This window comes from Condylura cristata, unplaced genomic scaffold, assembly GCF_000260355.1.
Source record: "Condylura cristata isolate star-nosed mole 26May11 unplaced genomic scaffold, ConCri1.0 scaffold00011, whole genome shotgun sequence".
NCBI lineage: Eukaryota > Metazoa > Chordata > Mammalia > Eulipotyphla > Talpidae > Condylura > Condylura cristata.
The window spans coordinates 26,544,983-26,561,744 of NW_004567112.1; the positions used below are offsets into that span (position 1 = coordinate 26,544,983).

Sequence of the window (16,762 nt, forward strand, 5' to 3'; positions counted from 1 at the left end):
TTTGAGTCTTTGTCGGTCTGTCGTCGGTTCTAACTCTTTTCATTGCCCGCTCGCGAGTGTATTAAATTCTTTTCATTTTTCTGCAGTTCTGAGTTTTTGAGTCTTTGTCGGTCTGTCGTCGGTTCTAACTCTTTTCAATGGGTCACTTCAGGTGTTTGATTTAGAAAATATATTCTTTGTGTTCCATATTGTATATTCACTGTATTAAAGTCCCTTTTCATTAAAGTTTTATGTTTTGTCTTGATGCGGCGGATGGCAGAACCCACTTAGAGCAGGCAGGTTTGGGGTTCAGGGGTGGTCCTCCCTCCCTGCCCTGTAAGATTTAGATTTTGCCCTGTAAGAGAGACACAATTGCCCAGAAAGCACACGTGCAGGGTCTGGTACACATTAGGTGCTGAGCGGGGGACGGAGGCTCTCCCCCGTTGGTGGCGATTCTCGGCAGAGGCCTTCCTCTGCTCCGTGTGTCTTAATGGCTACCGAGGGCCTCTGGCGGGGGCTGCGGGTGGGAGGCCCCCAGCAGGCCTCTGCTCGAGCGGTACTAATTGTGCCAGGGAGAACGGCTCACTAGAGTGGAAAATAGTCCTCATATATCTAGCTGAAGACGATAATGACCTTTTAAATAACAGAAGCAATTTTATTTCAATACCTCAATTACTCTGAACTCTCAAATGTCAAAGTGCCCGGCACTTTCAAAATAGCTTAATACAGACATTTATAGCACTTAGACACAGCTAGTTTCTTATCTAACCTAATTATGTGTTGTACAGGAAATGGCCCAGCTCACCATCTGTGGGATCTTTCACAGTGATCCTGTGCACTGCCCGGGCTGGGTCCAGAGTCTGGCAGCTGGAATTGCTCCAGGCAAAGGATGCTGCTGTTCTGGGAGGGAGGTGTGAGTGTCCTGGGCAGGGGCTTGGCCCAGTCAAGGTGGGGCAGCAGGTTTGCCATCTGACTTCTAATTTGGATAATGCCGGTGGTGGTGTGTCCAGACTCCAGGGACAGCGCCTGTGTGTGAGACTCCAGAGCCCCTGGAAAGGAAGGAGTGGCCAAGAGTGGGCCCATGTGGCATGGCCCTGCGAAGCAAGGAGCTGCCTGCCCTGGGTGTGGGTGGTGTGAGACCAACCACCTGGCCTGATACCTTCAATCGCCATCCTCTCGAGGCTGCTCTCCCTCCCCCGTCTGCAGCCACAGCCCCGGCCACCTGCACGATGGACTCTTCCCTTCCTGTCCAGTCAGACCCTGCTGAATCAGTCTCCTCCCTATTTCTCAAAGCAGCACACTCATACCTGCGGGACTTGCATCTGTTCCTCTTTGTGCTGGAATGCTCTGCTCCTGGCTCCCAGGTGGCTCACTGTGTCACGGCTTCCGCTCTCAGATGCCCCCTCACTGGGAGGATGTCTGGGGCACCTACCCCATGCTTCCTCGCCCTCCCTCTTGCTCTTCCTTGTCCCCTTCCGCCTTAGAGCAGCGCCGAACTTATTAGGTATTTTCTTTATTGGTCTATTGTCTGTCTCGCCAAGCAGAATGCACGCTCCCTGCAGGTTAGGGTTTCCAGGACTTGCTCCCTAGGTCTTCCAGCAGGGGTTTATGCCCAAAGCCACCCCCCACCCCATGCTCCTCAGGGAAACTGGTCCCAGCCACTTACCAAATGCAGAGCTGGGTTGTGGAATATACTGCAGGTTAAGAATGGTGCTTGCTTTTTTAAGTCTAGGAAAAAACCAGAGGAAAAATAATAATCTATGATATAAACATTATATGAAATCCAAATTTCAATGCCCATCAATGATGTCCTGTAGGAACACAGTCCTTCATTAAGTCAGACCTGGACACGTCTCTGGCTGTTTCCACACTGCTGAAGAAGAGCTGATTTTTCAATAGCTGCCAAATGTTTGCACCATTTTACATTCCTACCTGCCACATAAAAATCCCAGTTCCTCTGTATCTTTTCCAATATTTAATGTGGTCATTGTTTTTCTTTTTAGCCATTTTTATAATGTTGTGGCCTACATTGGTTTTTGTTTGCATTTTTCTGATGACATGGATATTGCACCTCTTTTCATGGACCTAATTTCCCATCTAGATCATCTTCTTTGGTGAAATGTGTTTAAATCTTTTGTTGTATGGGTTTTGATTATTTTCTAAAAATATAATTTTTTTACTGAATTGTTTTCTTGAAATATAACCTGAATACAAGTCCTTAGTCAAATATGTGATTTGCAAATATTTTCTCTCAAATATGTCTTTTTTGAATAGTGTTTTTCAAAGAAATACAAATTGTTAAATTTGACAAAATTCAATATATCCATTTTTCCTTAACAGATCATACTTGTGAAATTACATTAAGAGATCTTTGAACAAATCAATGTCACAAGAATTTTTTTTCCCTAGAAATTTCAAACTTCTAGACTTCCCATTTAGGTATAGGGTTCATTTTTATTTTATTTTAAGAATTGGGATATTCTGACATGTATCAGTCATTATAGAATGATTTGACATTTGTACACATTGTGAAATGATCTCCCCAACCCTTTCTGGGGTAGTTCTGTGATTTCTGTCTTACAGAAGACACCCACAGCCAAGTACCTTAGCCGAGTTCTCTGAAGTTCCCCAGCTTGCCAGAGAGGTCAGGCCTGGTCTCCTTCAGGAGCGGCAGCCCTCCGCTTCTGCCTCTCAGGGTGGGTCCAGGAAGGTGGTCCTGGGTGGGAGGGGGAGTCAGCTCATTCCCCTCTGCTAACAGGGCCTAGGTGGAAGTACCTGGTGTCCTGGGACCATCTGCTCTGTAAGGACAGTGACCCCCCCCCTAAAATGTGGTTTGGGGACCCCAGGAGGTGGTTGCAGGATGTGCATAGAAAAAGGTGGGGGTTTTGTTTCTGATTTATTTCATGTAATTAGAAAAAAACAGTGTATACCACTTCGTTGGTTGGCCTGTTCTGCTCCTCACTCTAGCTCTGGTGAATCTTTTCACGGCCCCTGCGTCTCCGCCTGTACCCCAGCTCTGTATGCATAAATAAATCTTTAAGAAAAAAATATGGAAAACAATGTGTACCAATCCTGTGATTTTACAGATATTAATGCTTCGATGAAGGTAAAGTTCAATAAATGAGTGAAGTTAAAAACAATACAAGTTAGGACACAGCGCTGCACGCTGGCCGTAGCCGCTTTAGTGTGAGTTTGATCCCCGTCCCGAAGGTGACCACATGGCGTGGCAGACCTCTCCTGACCCTCCCGCTGCTCCCCTCAGCACTGTTCCTCATCGATCTGCCTGTTCTGCTCCCGGATCTGTCTCTGGTGAATCTTCTTACCACCCCTCCACACCTCCCCCCCCCCCAACCTCTGGCCTCTATCCCAATTTTGTATGCATAAATAATAAATCTTTAAAAATAACAATAAGGTAATACTGTACAGGTGATATGGAAACTCCCTCTTCCTGGAAGGAGAACAGGAATGAGGAAAAAATTAACAAATGTTTGCAGAAGGAGAGGAGAGAGAAGAGATGGAAGGGCAGTGTCCCCGTCTCAGGCCCGGCGAGAACCCGCGACAGTCAAACCATAACTGCCCAGGGTTCCTGAGCCCTGCTCGGTGCTGGGAACTGGACGCATGGTCTCCCTTAACCTTCACAGCGGACTGCAAGCTCAGACGTGAGTTCTCCGAGTTTACAAAACAACCATGAGCAAGGACAGCTGAGACTGTCCAAGGGAGCAGAACCGGCGCCAAAAATGGAGATCTCAGCCTCTGCTCCGAGGCCCCAGCAGTGTGGGGCTGTGAATGGAGGGGTTTCTGTGACCCCAGCTCTGGGTTAGTGGGGAGACCCTGCAGGTGCAGGGGAGCTGCTTGCTCTGTGGCGGAACTCTTTGGTACAGGAGGTATCCAAACTGACTTCTGCTGACTCAAAAATTCTGATCCATTTTAAAAATTCTTCCCAAAGCTGCTGTGCCCCTTCTTTTTCCTCTGTGTTTCCCCTTGAGGTGGGGCGGGGCAATTGTTATTGGAAACCAAGGCTCCAGGGCCTGGTTTAGGCTTCCACCTCTGTCTGCACCCCTAGCTCCCCCTGGAGCACGAGGCCACATGCTCCTGCAGAGGGCGCTCTGGCACTGACTGGCGGCTCTTCGGGAGCCTCTCTTCCTTTCTGTGGGCCCTAGATTCCCCTTGCTGTAAAATGGCAGAGCTAGAGGGTCTGTGTCACCCCGAAGGCCGTAGGCTCTCAGGGGTTCAATTTCAGGCATCTGTGTTTGCACTCAGGCTCACGCTTTTAAGCCCTAATCTGACAAGGAGCATACAGCCATCCTTGGGGGTACTAGGAAATGAATGAAAGAGTGAGCGATCAGTTGTGTGGGTATACAGGTGGGTGTATAGGTACGGTATACCTTTACCCTAAAGGGCAGCAAAAACCAGTGGCTGTGGGCAAGATATCAGGGCTGCAAAATGCGCATTGGATGGGTGGGGTGCATTGACCACTTGGCAGTCATTTCGAACTGTGTATTCACACTGATGCCTTGAGTAAAGGGTCTTAGCAAGTGGTGTGTCTGTGTTGACCTCAATGCATGGCAGTAGGCTTCTCTGAATTTTCAGAATTTGGAGAGAAGGAAATAATTCGGAAACCCCTCCCATTTACTAAAGCGATGAAGGTGCTTCACTCAGCAGCTCATGAGTGTGAACTGGAAACGGTACATTCATAGGTGAACACACACACGCAAAAGCAAAACTTACTAAAGCAAAACTGATTTTAGCTTAGAGAGATTTGATTTGATGCTGAACAAATTTCATTAGAATTTTCATATGAAAAGTCTATTCCTCCCCAAATGTGTCCTGCTTGGCTGCATGTTAATGGGATCAAATCCAATATCAGAGTTCTCTGCAGGCCCCAGAACTGGGTTCTCAGGACTAGGCTCCAGGCTGCTGGCTGATCCTGGGGAAGGTAGTTGCTGTCATCAATGGCCCTCAGGGCTCTGGACTTTTCTCCCTGGAGCGCAGGGCACAAAGAAATAAAAGTAGAATGGGGCAGGAGGCTGTGACCCTCCAGGAAGGAGGGTCAGAGTGACCCAGAGTGCACGGGAAAGGTGGTTAGGGGGTAAGTGAATGCTTCCCCCCACAACACCCCAAGAATCTTATGAGTCCCACTGTTGAATTTTAGTTCTTTCATGGCAAGACGTTCGTCCATTATGCACTGGTACCAAAGGGGGTGTTGGACAGAGCACCACCCTTCCCTACCTTTTAGAGGCCAGGGAGTGGGGTGCACAGGCCTAGCAGACATAAACACAAGACACATGGTGGAATGCTAAGTAAACACTAAGCACTTTTCTGGGGTAAGGATGTCTCAGCAGATCCTGAGCCTGTCCAGAAGGAGCCATGGGCCCAGCTGGTAAAGCTGTCTCCCTGAGGTTACCCGAATGCTGGCCCAGGGCCTGTGCTCTCACAAGCCACTGCAGAAACTGTACTTCCTCTCTGTGCCCTGCAATTAGAAGGATGTTCTGTTGTGCTGGGTTCTCTTCCCTGAGCTTCAGCGGATGTGGAGACCCAGGGGAGGCTAGGGTGACTCGTGCCATGATGAGAGGGTGAGAGAGTGACATGTATTTGGTCTGGTGAACAGAGCGAGAGTTTCCCAGGGTGGAAACTGTGACCATGGCATTGCTGGTGGAAGTGGGTACAGGAACCCTGGTCATCACAGGATTGGAGGGGGGAAGGGAGGGACTGGTCCATTATTACTGAGATGTCTCCTGGGAAGGCACCCCACTGCTGGGAAACCAGGGCCCAGCACGGCTGTTGACTCAGGAAGAGTTGGTAAAAGCAAGTAGAGGCCCCTCTCTGGTGGCACAGTGGGTTAATGCACAACACTAAAAAGCTCAAGTCACTTCAGCATGAGTTCAATCCCTGCCCCAGAGGTGACCCACATAGCATGGCAGACCTCTCCTGACCTGCCCTCAGCAGTGTACTTCGCCAGTCTGCCTGTCCTGCTCCCCACTCTGTCTCTGGTGAATCCTCTCACTGCCCCTGCACCTCTGCCCGGTACTCCAGTTCTGTATGCACAAATAAATAGATCTTAAAAAAACAAAAACAAAAACAAAAACAAACAAGTGGAATATTGGGGGCGGGGTCTCTGACTTCAGAGGCTGGGAAGCCTGTCTCAACACACTAGCTCTGAGGCTGCAAGGATGAGCAGTGGAGGCCAGAGGCTGCCCTTTCACCCCATCCTATCACTCTCTACCCTGGTCTTCTAGTGGATTCTGGAGCTCCCATCAGTCTCAGCCAGGAGATAGTTAAACATGCGAACTGGAACTGTGGCTTCTGCTCCAGCTAGTGGTCCAGACTGTGGACTTGCATTCCAGGAACTTCCATCAACAGATCCACCCAAGGTGGGTGCCGCTGTTTCAGCCTCATTAGCATTTAGGTGTGAGAGCTTACCCCCTGCCACGTTTTCTCTGTGCTTCTCCCTAGTCCAGCAGACGGCTTTCTGGACCCAGACACATGGGTCTCTGTCCCCAGGGTGCTGGCACAGGGCCTGATTCAACAACAACAACAACAACAACAACAACAACAACAACAACTCCTGCTGGGTGAATGAATAAAGTGCTGTATTGAAGCCTGTATCAGGGTAGAAGCAGGCAGCCTGCCATTTGCTTCATTCCTCCATAAAAATAAACAGATAATTTGATTTCACAACATCAGGAAAATATAGGGAGTCCATTTTACAGATGCAGAAGCTGAGGCTGAAGCTGGCAGAAGTGGGGATGCTGGGAACGGCGCTCAGGCTGCCCACACTAGACATTGTTCTCCCGCGCGCCTCATTGCGTGCTCATCAGATCCTGGGCTCCAGATACCAACTGGCTTGGCATGGCTCTTGCTCCTGGGACCCCTTGTCTCTCCTAGATTTGGGGCACTGGGAGGCCTGCACCTGCATCTTGGCCCCAGCAGCTACACTCCCGGCCTCTGCCCGGGCTGCCCCTCTATTGCAGGCCTTGATGCCAAGCCTGTCCTCTCCTTAACCATGACTCAGTCCTCTGTCTTGGCCTTCCCCAAATCACTGAAAACTCAACCGACCCCTTCCTGAAGTTGCAGAGAACCTTAAACCTTGGACCTCTGGGGGCCTAGAAATCTCCTTGTCCCCTTCCCTGGTCTAGGGACCAGGTCTGCTGAGGGGGTTGTGCTGTCTCTACTGCCCTCTGCTGGGGAGTCTCCTTCCTCCAGGTAGCGGTAGCGGAGAGCTGGTCTGGGCTGACAGCACTGGGTGCTCTGGGAGACTGAGGCTCTCACTTTTGTGTCCCTTGAAAAGAGGCTGTGGCCAGGGAGTCACCCAAATCTTCCCTGACACAGACGCTGAGAGGCCTAAACAGAGAGCTTTTATGTTTCCTCAACCTCACACTAGGGGTAAATCCTGCCTGTTGCTCTCTTATTCTCACTGAAGCCTCCACCTCTGCATTGGGGTATAGGTGGGGACATCGACTGTCACTCCAGGCTGAGATTCAGACCCAGCCCGCCCTGGGAACGACAGCTACTCATCGCCTTGACTCTCTTTTCACCTTCTTCACTCCCTTGGTTTCATTCCACCCACAGAGGGTCTGCCTGGACCTGCCTTCACTCAGAGCTGCTTTTTGCAACTAGAACCAGCCCTTCGGAGAGTCTGTGCCACGACTCATTCATTCATCCGCACGTTCATGGTCTGAGCAACGCCAGGAAGCATCTTTTGTGAACGGGGTCCTGGCAGTACATCTCCGTGAGGTCGAAGGCCTGTCCCTGCCCCCTCGCTCCCTCTCAGCAGCCATATCACCAGCCCCCAGCTCCCACAGCCTCTCCTCCTCCCAGTCTCTCCTCCTCCCATCGTTGCCCGTCTGTGGCACCTGTGGCAATCTGCCCACATGTCCTGTGCCTTTGCCAACACTGACTCCTCTTCCTTTAGGGCATGACTTTAACGTCCTTCACTGCACCACTACAAGTCAGTCATATCTTCCTTTCCAAATCTCGCAACAGGACCAGCTCCTTCAGCCAATGTTATGGGCATTCGGAATGACATGCCTCCCATCCTCACGTTGAAGCCCTAACCCCTGTACATCAGAGCTGACACAGTGGATGCTATCATCTTTAAAGACGCAATTCAGGTGACAATGAGGACATGCAGGTGAGCCCTAGTCCAACAGGACTTGTGTCTTTAGGAGAAGAGGACATTTGGTAGTGAGGAAGCCCACGTGTAGACACAGGGAGAAGAGAACCATCTACAAGTTAGGGAGAGAGACCTCAGAAAAGCTGACCCTGCTGACTCTGTGAATTTGTACTTCTATCTTCCAGAACTTTCTGTCCCTGATGCCATGTCCCCATTTCCCCTATGATATGGGGGAAGCAAAAGGCGTGCTCAGGGGAAGCTGTTTGGTGAACAAGCCCAGCACGGCCTTGGGGCCAGCACACTCAGCCCTGGGTAAAAGCTATGGAACATGACAGCAGGCTGGCCCAGCCTGGATATTTATGGCTCTGCTTCCGGCCTTCTTGGGGAGTGGTGCTCTCTGCTCTCAATTTATGGTCCTCCAGAGCAGGCCCAGACTGGCTAGGGGATTGCAAATGGGCTGGCTGTCTGCTGATAGCACGGCAGACAGTGCTGGCAGTGGCGTGATCCTTGGCCCCAGGGTCAGACGTGTGCCCTCTCACCCCGGGAGGGGTGCTCTGGACCGGAGCGGCGGCCCCTCTCCCACCTCCCCCTTTGCAAAGACATCAAAGTTTACAGTTAGCTAACATTTTCCTAATCGTCTCTCACCGATTTTGACATAACTTATACCTCCTCTATTTCCTTATTATTTATCTTTAAACTGACCCTCTCATCTGCCCCTTGGAGACCACATGAGAGGCCATGAAACAGCGAGTTTATTTTCTTGCCATCCCCAAGTCTGAGCTAAATTGAATAGGATGCCCACTGAGGCCTCCGCAGGGCTTGGGAAAAATGGGAAGAACTGGTATACCCCAGAAAGGAATCTCGGAGGGGAGCTGACACCACGGTGCTTGGTCACCCCAATCCCACTGCCCTGTCTTGAGCTAGATTCCGCTGAATCTAGCAGACTGGGTTCCTCTCATGTGGTTCTGAAAGGCTGAGATAGGGGGCAGACGTGACAGTGAGGTGGACATTTCTGTGCCCAGTGAATGAGTGACACAGCCCTGGCGGGTACAGGGATCCCTCAGAAGGGCTAACTCCCCACCTGCCATGTTTTTTCGGATGGACACTAAAAGTCACATAGTGCATAATTTTTTTTTTCACCATGAGCACCAGTTCTAAATCATGGTGTAAACAGAGACTTGGAACTTTGTATGATGACAGGCCCTGAGCAGAGCCTGCTTTGCTCAGCAGGATGCACAGCTGCTTTGGGGCACAGAGATGGGCAGGCACGCCCAGGCGGCATGCCCCGCCCCCCTGGCTACCATCCTGTGCCTGCAGCTGGCAGCCTCATGTCTGTATCCCGTGGCTCAGCCACAGCAACTGGGACTCCTGAGCATGACCCTGCATGGCAAGCAAGACTGCAGGAGAGGCCAGATTCCACTGAAGGAGAGAGGAGCGAGTGGGCGGAGAAACACCCCGAAGGTGATAACAAACATTCTTGTCTTTTCTAGCATGGAGATGCAAAAGCCCAAGTGGAAAATTCTAGAGCCCTCTTACATTTGGAAAAGAGTTGTTTTAATAAAATAAAGACAATACAATATTTCCCAGTAAGTGACCCATATTTCTTTTCTTTTTCTTTCTTTCTTTTTTTTCCCCCCAGAGCAATAGGCCTTTGAAAAGGTGAGTGATGTGTGATGTAGCTTCAGGGAGTCAAGATTTCCAGCATGCTTCTGGGAGTTCCCCCTGTGCAGACTGCATCTTCATACAATCCAAGTCTCTGCACCATGTGAGGAAAGGATTCAGGGTTTGGAGGTCAAAGGCCATGGGGAGCGGAGCCCGGACAACCATTTTCCCCTGGTGCTGCAGCCCTCAGGGCCCAGGGCTGATAAGCCAGAGCTTCTGCATCTCTTTCTTCCTATCCTTCTGCAGACCAGCAGAATATTCTTCCTTTCTCATCGCCGACCAGCAGTTTGGTCTGATTTCTTGGCAAGAGAAAGAACAGACAGCGTTAGAGTCAGGCCTGTGAGTGCCTGCTTTCCGGAAGTTGTATCCTGGATGTTCAGCCCAGGGCCCCTTGGAACCTGCAAGTGGCCCCCCCTGGGAGGGAGGGAAGAAGGAACAGGACAGGAGTACTGAAGAGTGCTTTACTGGGCGGGTAAGGGGCGTTTTGAACTCTGAGGGTGGTGGGCCCCAAAGCACTGAGGAGATCAGCCGAGATGCTGACATGAAGCCCTGAGTTCTTCTCTCCAGCATTTTCAGATGTGCATCCTGTCCTGTGAGACAGAGTCAATCCCTTCACGCCAAAAGAATGACAAGCTCTCCAGCAGACAGTTCAGGTCCTGGACTTGCTGTCCGTCTCCTGGGCCCTGCCTGTCCACCCCTCCTCATCCTGGCATTCTAAAACACCACGTGGTGTCCACAGCCACAGAACCCAGGTGGCCCCCTCCAGGGTGGGGAGGGAGGAAGGAAAGTTGACTCTTGAAGGTCTGCCACCTCCCAAAACTGTACCTCCTAGTGGGTAGAACAGGCAAGTGATAGTACCACCTCCCGGTAACTGTGAAGAGTAAGATATGTCCATGGGCTGTGATACCTGCTACTGGGCTATATACCACATCAACTTGGACACCTCAAGAGGCCCTTCTGTCATGCACTCTAGTCATCATGCCACATGTCATAATCAGCAGCAGACCTCAGGAGAGCTGTCTCTCTATAAGGTAGAGGCACAAGAGCAATATAGTTTTACCTTTTGGGTTTCTTTGTGAATCAAAGATATTCAAAAAGAGGTAGGGAGAATGTGTGTTATGTGTAAAAAAAAAAACTCCCAAGAACCCAAAACCCCCCCCTGCCCAAAACAACCTGGGGGGCCCCGCTGGCTACCTGTAGGGCGGCCACTCCCTGGGCCCTGCTGCCCTGGCGGAGCCAAGAGCCCAGAGGACCTTCCTGGGGCGGCTGCAGCGCCCTCTGCCTGAAGCTTGGAGAAGGCAGCCGCTCCTTACCTGGACACAGCCAGAGCTGTCACGGCAGGGCTGGCCTTGCTGTGCTTCCCTGTCAGGGCCATGCTAATATCCAGCTCTCGGCACAGGGCAAGATTCTTCTCCCATTTGTGACCTGAGGAGAATGTTCAAGAGGACAGTTAGAAAGCTCAACTCCCACACACGTGCCCATGTACGTCCACACACAGGGCTACAAACACATACACACATATTTATATTTGTGGTCAGCAAGTTGTTAAATTGAGGGAGAAAATATATTTAATCTTGGCCTGTGCTGTTGCAAAAAGGGCTGTCCCAATTTAATTTGCAGGCTGTGATAGTTACATGTGCTGACGTGCTGCGGTATCCATTGTGTACCAAATTGGATTTGTGTATTATTGCTTTCTAAATTGCATGCCTAGTTCAGCAAAATTGTTCATCAGTGTTTACTGGCTTTATGCTTAATAAGATGCCCCACAATACCTTGCTGCCAGGATGTAATGCAGCCCGTAATTGCCTAGTAAAAATAAATTACATAAAGTCGGCATTATCAACTTATCTAAATCCTCTCATGCCACAACCAATAATTAAATGCTGAGAATGTTTTTTCAAAAAATATAACTCAATGATTGTTACTTCACTCATTTTAATGACTGCATTTGGGGACAGACAGTAATTCCTTCACCGTGGAGGTTGAGATGGAGAGACATCAGCTGGGCAGGCACTGAGAAGTCACCAGGTTGGGGCTGGGGCGGGAATGAGGCAGGCCTCACCTTCCCAGGCTGTGACCTGTGGGCAGACAGGCTTGTGCCCCAGGAAGTGCATGTGTGTGTGTGGTGGGTTGTGCAAAAACCCAAACAACAATTTCCCCAAGTACCTATTAGGTATGAGCTTGACTCCAAATCTAGGAGCTGATTCCTAAATTTGTACTCAACTGTGTTGGTCCTTGATGCAAATGACAAATAAATGAATTCCAGGCAGAAATTAGGTTACATCAGCGCACAAAGGCAAGATCTTTAATAACTTCAAAGAGCTCCTTCCTCGCCTCTTAAGAGATTGAGGATGCAGCAATATGCACACCTAGGGGACACCTGTGCAAATATCCATGCGCCATGCCTGTTCTTGGGCCCTCTCCCACAAAAGAGTTTTGAGCAATATTATGAGAATAACAAGACCCCAAGTGGCTTAGGTTTGTGAATCTTCACACAGAAAAAGGGGAGGGAGTTTGGCCTCTGCTCTTCTAAGAAGTACTTGAGTTCACTGGAATGCACCTGGCTACTTAGCCCTTTGTGCAGGCCAGTAGGCCCTGGCTTGGGGAGTTTGGCATTCAAGGGGCATCCAGGAAGATACAGAGCATTGAACCAAATTCTGTGAGGTGTGACCCCTCCCTCCTGAAGCTCAGAAGTCCGGACACCACTGTTCACAGCTCCGGGGAACACTCAGGGCTTGCTGGTCCCTACTGGATGAGGCTGGACCCAACAGGTCTTTTGCAGGTTGCTTCACACCTTACCAGCAGACTGAAGTAAACTGCTCATGTCCCCTCAAACCTGGCAACATCTGAGACTCAATGTACTCAGGCCTGGGTACAACTGCAGGACTTGTGCCCATGAGGGGAGGGAGAACCAAGCAAAGCAAGGGAAACTCCCAAGCAAGGGAAAGTTAGCAGGACCAGTACCGCTTGGACTGGGAGGCTGAGGCGAAGGTGCTTCTGGGGCTGCCTGCCCAGGAACCGACAGCTTTACATCTTCAGTCTTCCAGATCTGTCCAGAAAAGAAGATACTATCGGCTGGGGAATTAGTTCGGATGAGTTTACCCCCCTCATCTGTAACTAATGCCTCTCACCTCAACCCATTACCTACAGGGACAAGACTCAGCAGTCAGATCACTATACTGCCAGCCCCAAAGTTTTCCCTTGCCATTTAGATGCTGCCCTCATCTTCTGTGTGTGGCCCTTGGGTGTGGTATCACAGGCTGACCACATTTAGCTGCTCTCTTGCTGTTTCTATATTCCTGTTGCCAAAGGACAAGGACCTGTCTCCAGGTGATATTCCTGTGAGCTCCACACCAGGCCTGGTGCAGTGCTGTGCCCACTTAGGGGTTCAATTACCTGCTGAGTGAAGCATCCTCAGTGTGTGGAAGCCCTCCACACATGCTTTGGGAAGGCCCTTGGGAGAAATGCATCTACTGTCAACCAGCCTAAGCTCCTGATTCCACGGTACATGCCATTCTCTGTCAAGACCTGCATCACTTTCTTACACTGTAATCACCCCTGTGCCCCTAATAGCTCACAGTTGGGACCCTGTGATGGATGTTCTTGGGATCCTCCTCAGCATTCTCTCTCCAATGCATGCTCAGTCCACATGGCCTTCCCCGCATGCGCTGACTTTTCCTTATCCTCAGGACTTAGCTGAAATGCCAGCTCCTCTAAAGTCTGTCTGTTGGAACTAAATCCATTTTCCTTTTGGATCCCACTACATTATTCATTCAACTTCCTGAAACTTCATCTCTAGAATTATTCCGAGACAGAGCATGGAGGCCCCTGGAGGGCAAGTCTAGGTTTTTGCCATGTTGGTACCCAGCCAAGACGACTTCGTAAGCATTTGCAGAATTCAGTGAATGCTTTCTGGAATATCTCATGGCATTCAGTTGACATTTACTCTCATTCCTTATCTTTACTCATTGCTTCATCCTGTCAGTTTTAGAAAAATCATGTGTACTTTATTCTTTCCATCCTAATGGCCCACTTAATGTTCTCTTTTTCCTGGGTTTCTTAATGCTCTCCCTCTCCATGGTCCTCCCCAGAGGACCATGCCATTCTTTGATTATCCCAGTCACAGCATGAAACACACACACATGTTTTCTGTTTGTCTTCTCTTCTGGAATAGGAACATCTTAAGGACAAGGACCCATTTATCATTAATCTTTGTGCCTTCAAGCTTTTTATGAAATGCTTGGCACAGGGCCAGCATTCAATAAATGGAGGCATAGATAGCTGGAGGTACAAATAGTTGGGTGTATGGATATATTCATGGATGTATGCATGAATGGATAGATTGAAGGATGACTGGATGGATGGGATGAAAGGGTCAATGTTAGAATGGAAGGACAATGTCAGGTAAATGGCTAAATGGATGATTGTCTGACGGGATGGGTTGGGTGGGTGAATGGGTAAATGGGTGAGTGGATGGTCCACTCTTTTCAGCACGGAATTATTTGTATGCATTTGACCATTTGCCTTTCATACCTTATGATGCTAATTTGTTTTATTATATAAATGTATATAAAAATTGTATGTGTGTGTGTGTGTGTGTGTGTGTGTGTATCTTTATAGACACACACAAATATATGACTAATGTATTTATTTATGCCTGGAAAGAGCCTTGTCTTTGTCCCTATTTGCTATAGGGACCCCGTCTGGAGAATCTCAGGTGCAACCTACAGGTTTGAACCTGTGGAGGAAGTGAGAATTGAGAGGAACTCATTTCTTGTATTGGTTCTCACTCGGTGTGAGACACACCTACCCGGACCATGCCGTCTTGACTCCCAGTGATGATGACATGGCTTGTGCCCCATGCTGGCCCCTCTACCACGTAGCAGCAGGTTATGGCTCCTTCTGGGCCCCAGGCTGTGGTGATGCTGGCCAGGGGCTGTCCGTTCACATTCCACAGGGACAAATGGGCTCCGGCACAGGAAACAATGGTTCCCTGCAACAGGGAGAGGGCTGGTCTCACTGCAAGCTGGGCTCACTGCCTGCCCTGCTGCCACTTGCTCAACACCTTGGCCTGCCATCTTCTTCTGAAGACCAACCAAGGCAACCCAAGACTTCCTGTGACTCAAACATCTTCCCAGCTGACTCATAGGTTCATGTGTTTTCACACGAACGTAAAATTCTGGCTCTTTTCATATTGCAATCTGGGTTTGGACTCAACTTTCTCCAGCATGGACTGACTGGATCAGCCTTTGGGTTTCTCCGTCAAGGCTCACCTTGGCATACACTGACTGGCATGGAAGACTCAGCCTGAAGATCACCCCTGATTCTAAACATGAAGCCTCTTCCTGACTGGTCAGCCCTGTGCTCATTAAGCAACTTAGGATGTCATTTGGTGAATGTCAGGGAGGGTACAGAGGTTCAAATGTCTTAATTTGATGCATATAATTGGACGATGTCCTTCTGGAGAGAATTTCTGAGGAGAAATTTCCCCATAGCATTTTCTGCAATGTTTATCCCCTGGGTATTTGCTCTTTATTTTTAATTTTAGCTAGTAGAGTAGTGGCCACTGTCACCATGGACTCAGAGTGTCATGGGGCCATGTCTTTGAGCCATCAGTGAACCACAGAAGAGATATAGAGAGCTCATTGTCTTCCCTCAGCCCCCAGAGCCTAGTTTCATCATAGCCCTCCCTGAACTGTCACTGTCTGAGGCCAAGGACCATCTAATACATTTTTGCCTGACAGCCTGGGATCCAGCAGGTGCTCAGTGGCTTTAGAGTTTCTAGAACAAGTTGAGTCCACAAATTATTGCACTGATGTCAATCTTTTCTGAGGCCTGGGGACATAATTATTGTGGTTATTGTTCTCCCAAGTTAGAGCTCAATCCCTTTCTCAACAGATGCACCCATTTACCAATTCCCCCACTCTCTTTTCATTTATCTACCTAATTCCTCACTCATTGACCCAAATGTGCATCCACTGACATATCTTATACATAAGCTATCCATTTACCATCCATCCACCTACTCTTTGCCCATGTAACATTCATCCTAAATTCAAGCTGCCTGGAACAGGAATTTCAGTCCAAGTTTGTACCAGGAAGATTCTCCAACATCTCCCCCTCCACCTCTGATTCCCCCTGCTCCCATTATCCCTGCCCTGGGTACTAGGGTCTTCTATGAGCAGATGCAAAGCCCTCTCAGGGACCTCCATGCCTTATGATGGGGATCCCAGTCTGAGAAACCTGACATTGACACATCAATAAGTAACATGTTATTTACATGTATATCAATATATCACTGACAATCTGATATGATATATATTTCTGTAAATACTTATTTACAGATATCTCTTTCACACACATGCATGCACACAAGCTCCAGCTGACAGGCTCATCTTGGTAGGGACAAGCAGAAACACTTCCTGCCATGGAGACCAGAGGTACCTACTGCTTCAACACTGATTTGCAGCCACTGAGCTGAATTAGTCAAGCCCAGCAGATCCCTCACTGAAGCCAACTTCCTGTCCTGACTACCAGATGCCCACACCAGAAAAGACATCCTCTGTTACTCACTATACTGAGGTAGAAAGATAAAGAAGCAAATCAGCACATGCTGATGGCCACTCTGCCTTTCTAGGGAATATCCCACAACATTCTAGGGTGGTCACCTCGCTCTGCACCCATCCTCTCAGACATTGTTGGCCACACTACCATACCGGGGCACATGCTGTTGGGCATACAGACAGGAGACAAAGGGGTCTCACCGAAATGTCACTAACGGCGATGGCAGAAATGGCCTCGCGGTGAACAGGCAAGCGGACCACGTGGGTGAGATAGTCCAGGTCCCAAAGGATGCAGGTGCAGTCTTGGGAGCCACTCACCAGCAGGCTAAAAGTGACTGATGCTGCCAAGCATGTGACAGCCTGTGTGTGTCCATATAAGGCCTGGGGATAGAGACAGACCTAGAGGTTATGAGGTTGACTCAATCCAGCTACCTGGGTAGATACT

At 49.3% G+C, this 16,762-nt stretch overlaps 1 protein-coding gene across 1 annotated transcript in view; it reads right to left on the reverse strand.

Moving 5' to 3' along the window:
* Positions 1-9,652: 9,652 nt before the first annotated feature.
* The window catches only part of WDFY4 (WDFY family member 4), a 197,140-nt gene continuing 190,030 nt past the window's right edge, over positions 9,653-16,762 (reverse strand). Inside the window, exons 57-61 of the mRNA XM_004680667.2 lie at positions 16,519-16,698; positions 14,565-14,747; positions 12,719-12,803; positions 11,068-11,179; positions 9,653-10,053 (exon numbers count right to left, since the gene is read on the reverse strand). Coding sequence (XP_004680724.1) covers positions 9,987-10,053; positions 11,068-11,179; positions 12,719-12,803; positions 14,565-14,747; positions 16,519-16,698 — 627 coding nt within the window. The 3' untranslated portion in view covers positions 9,653-9,986. The remainder of the gene's footprint in view (positions 10,054-11,067; positions 11,180-12,718; positions 12,804-14,564; positions 14,748-16,518; positions 16,699-16,762) is intronic.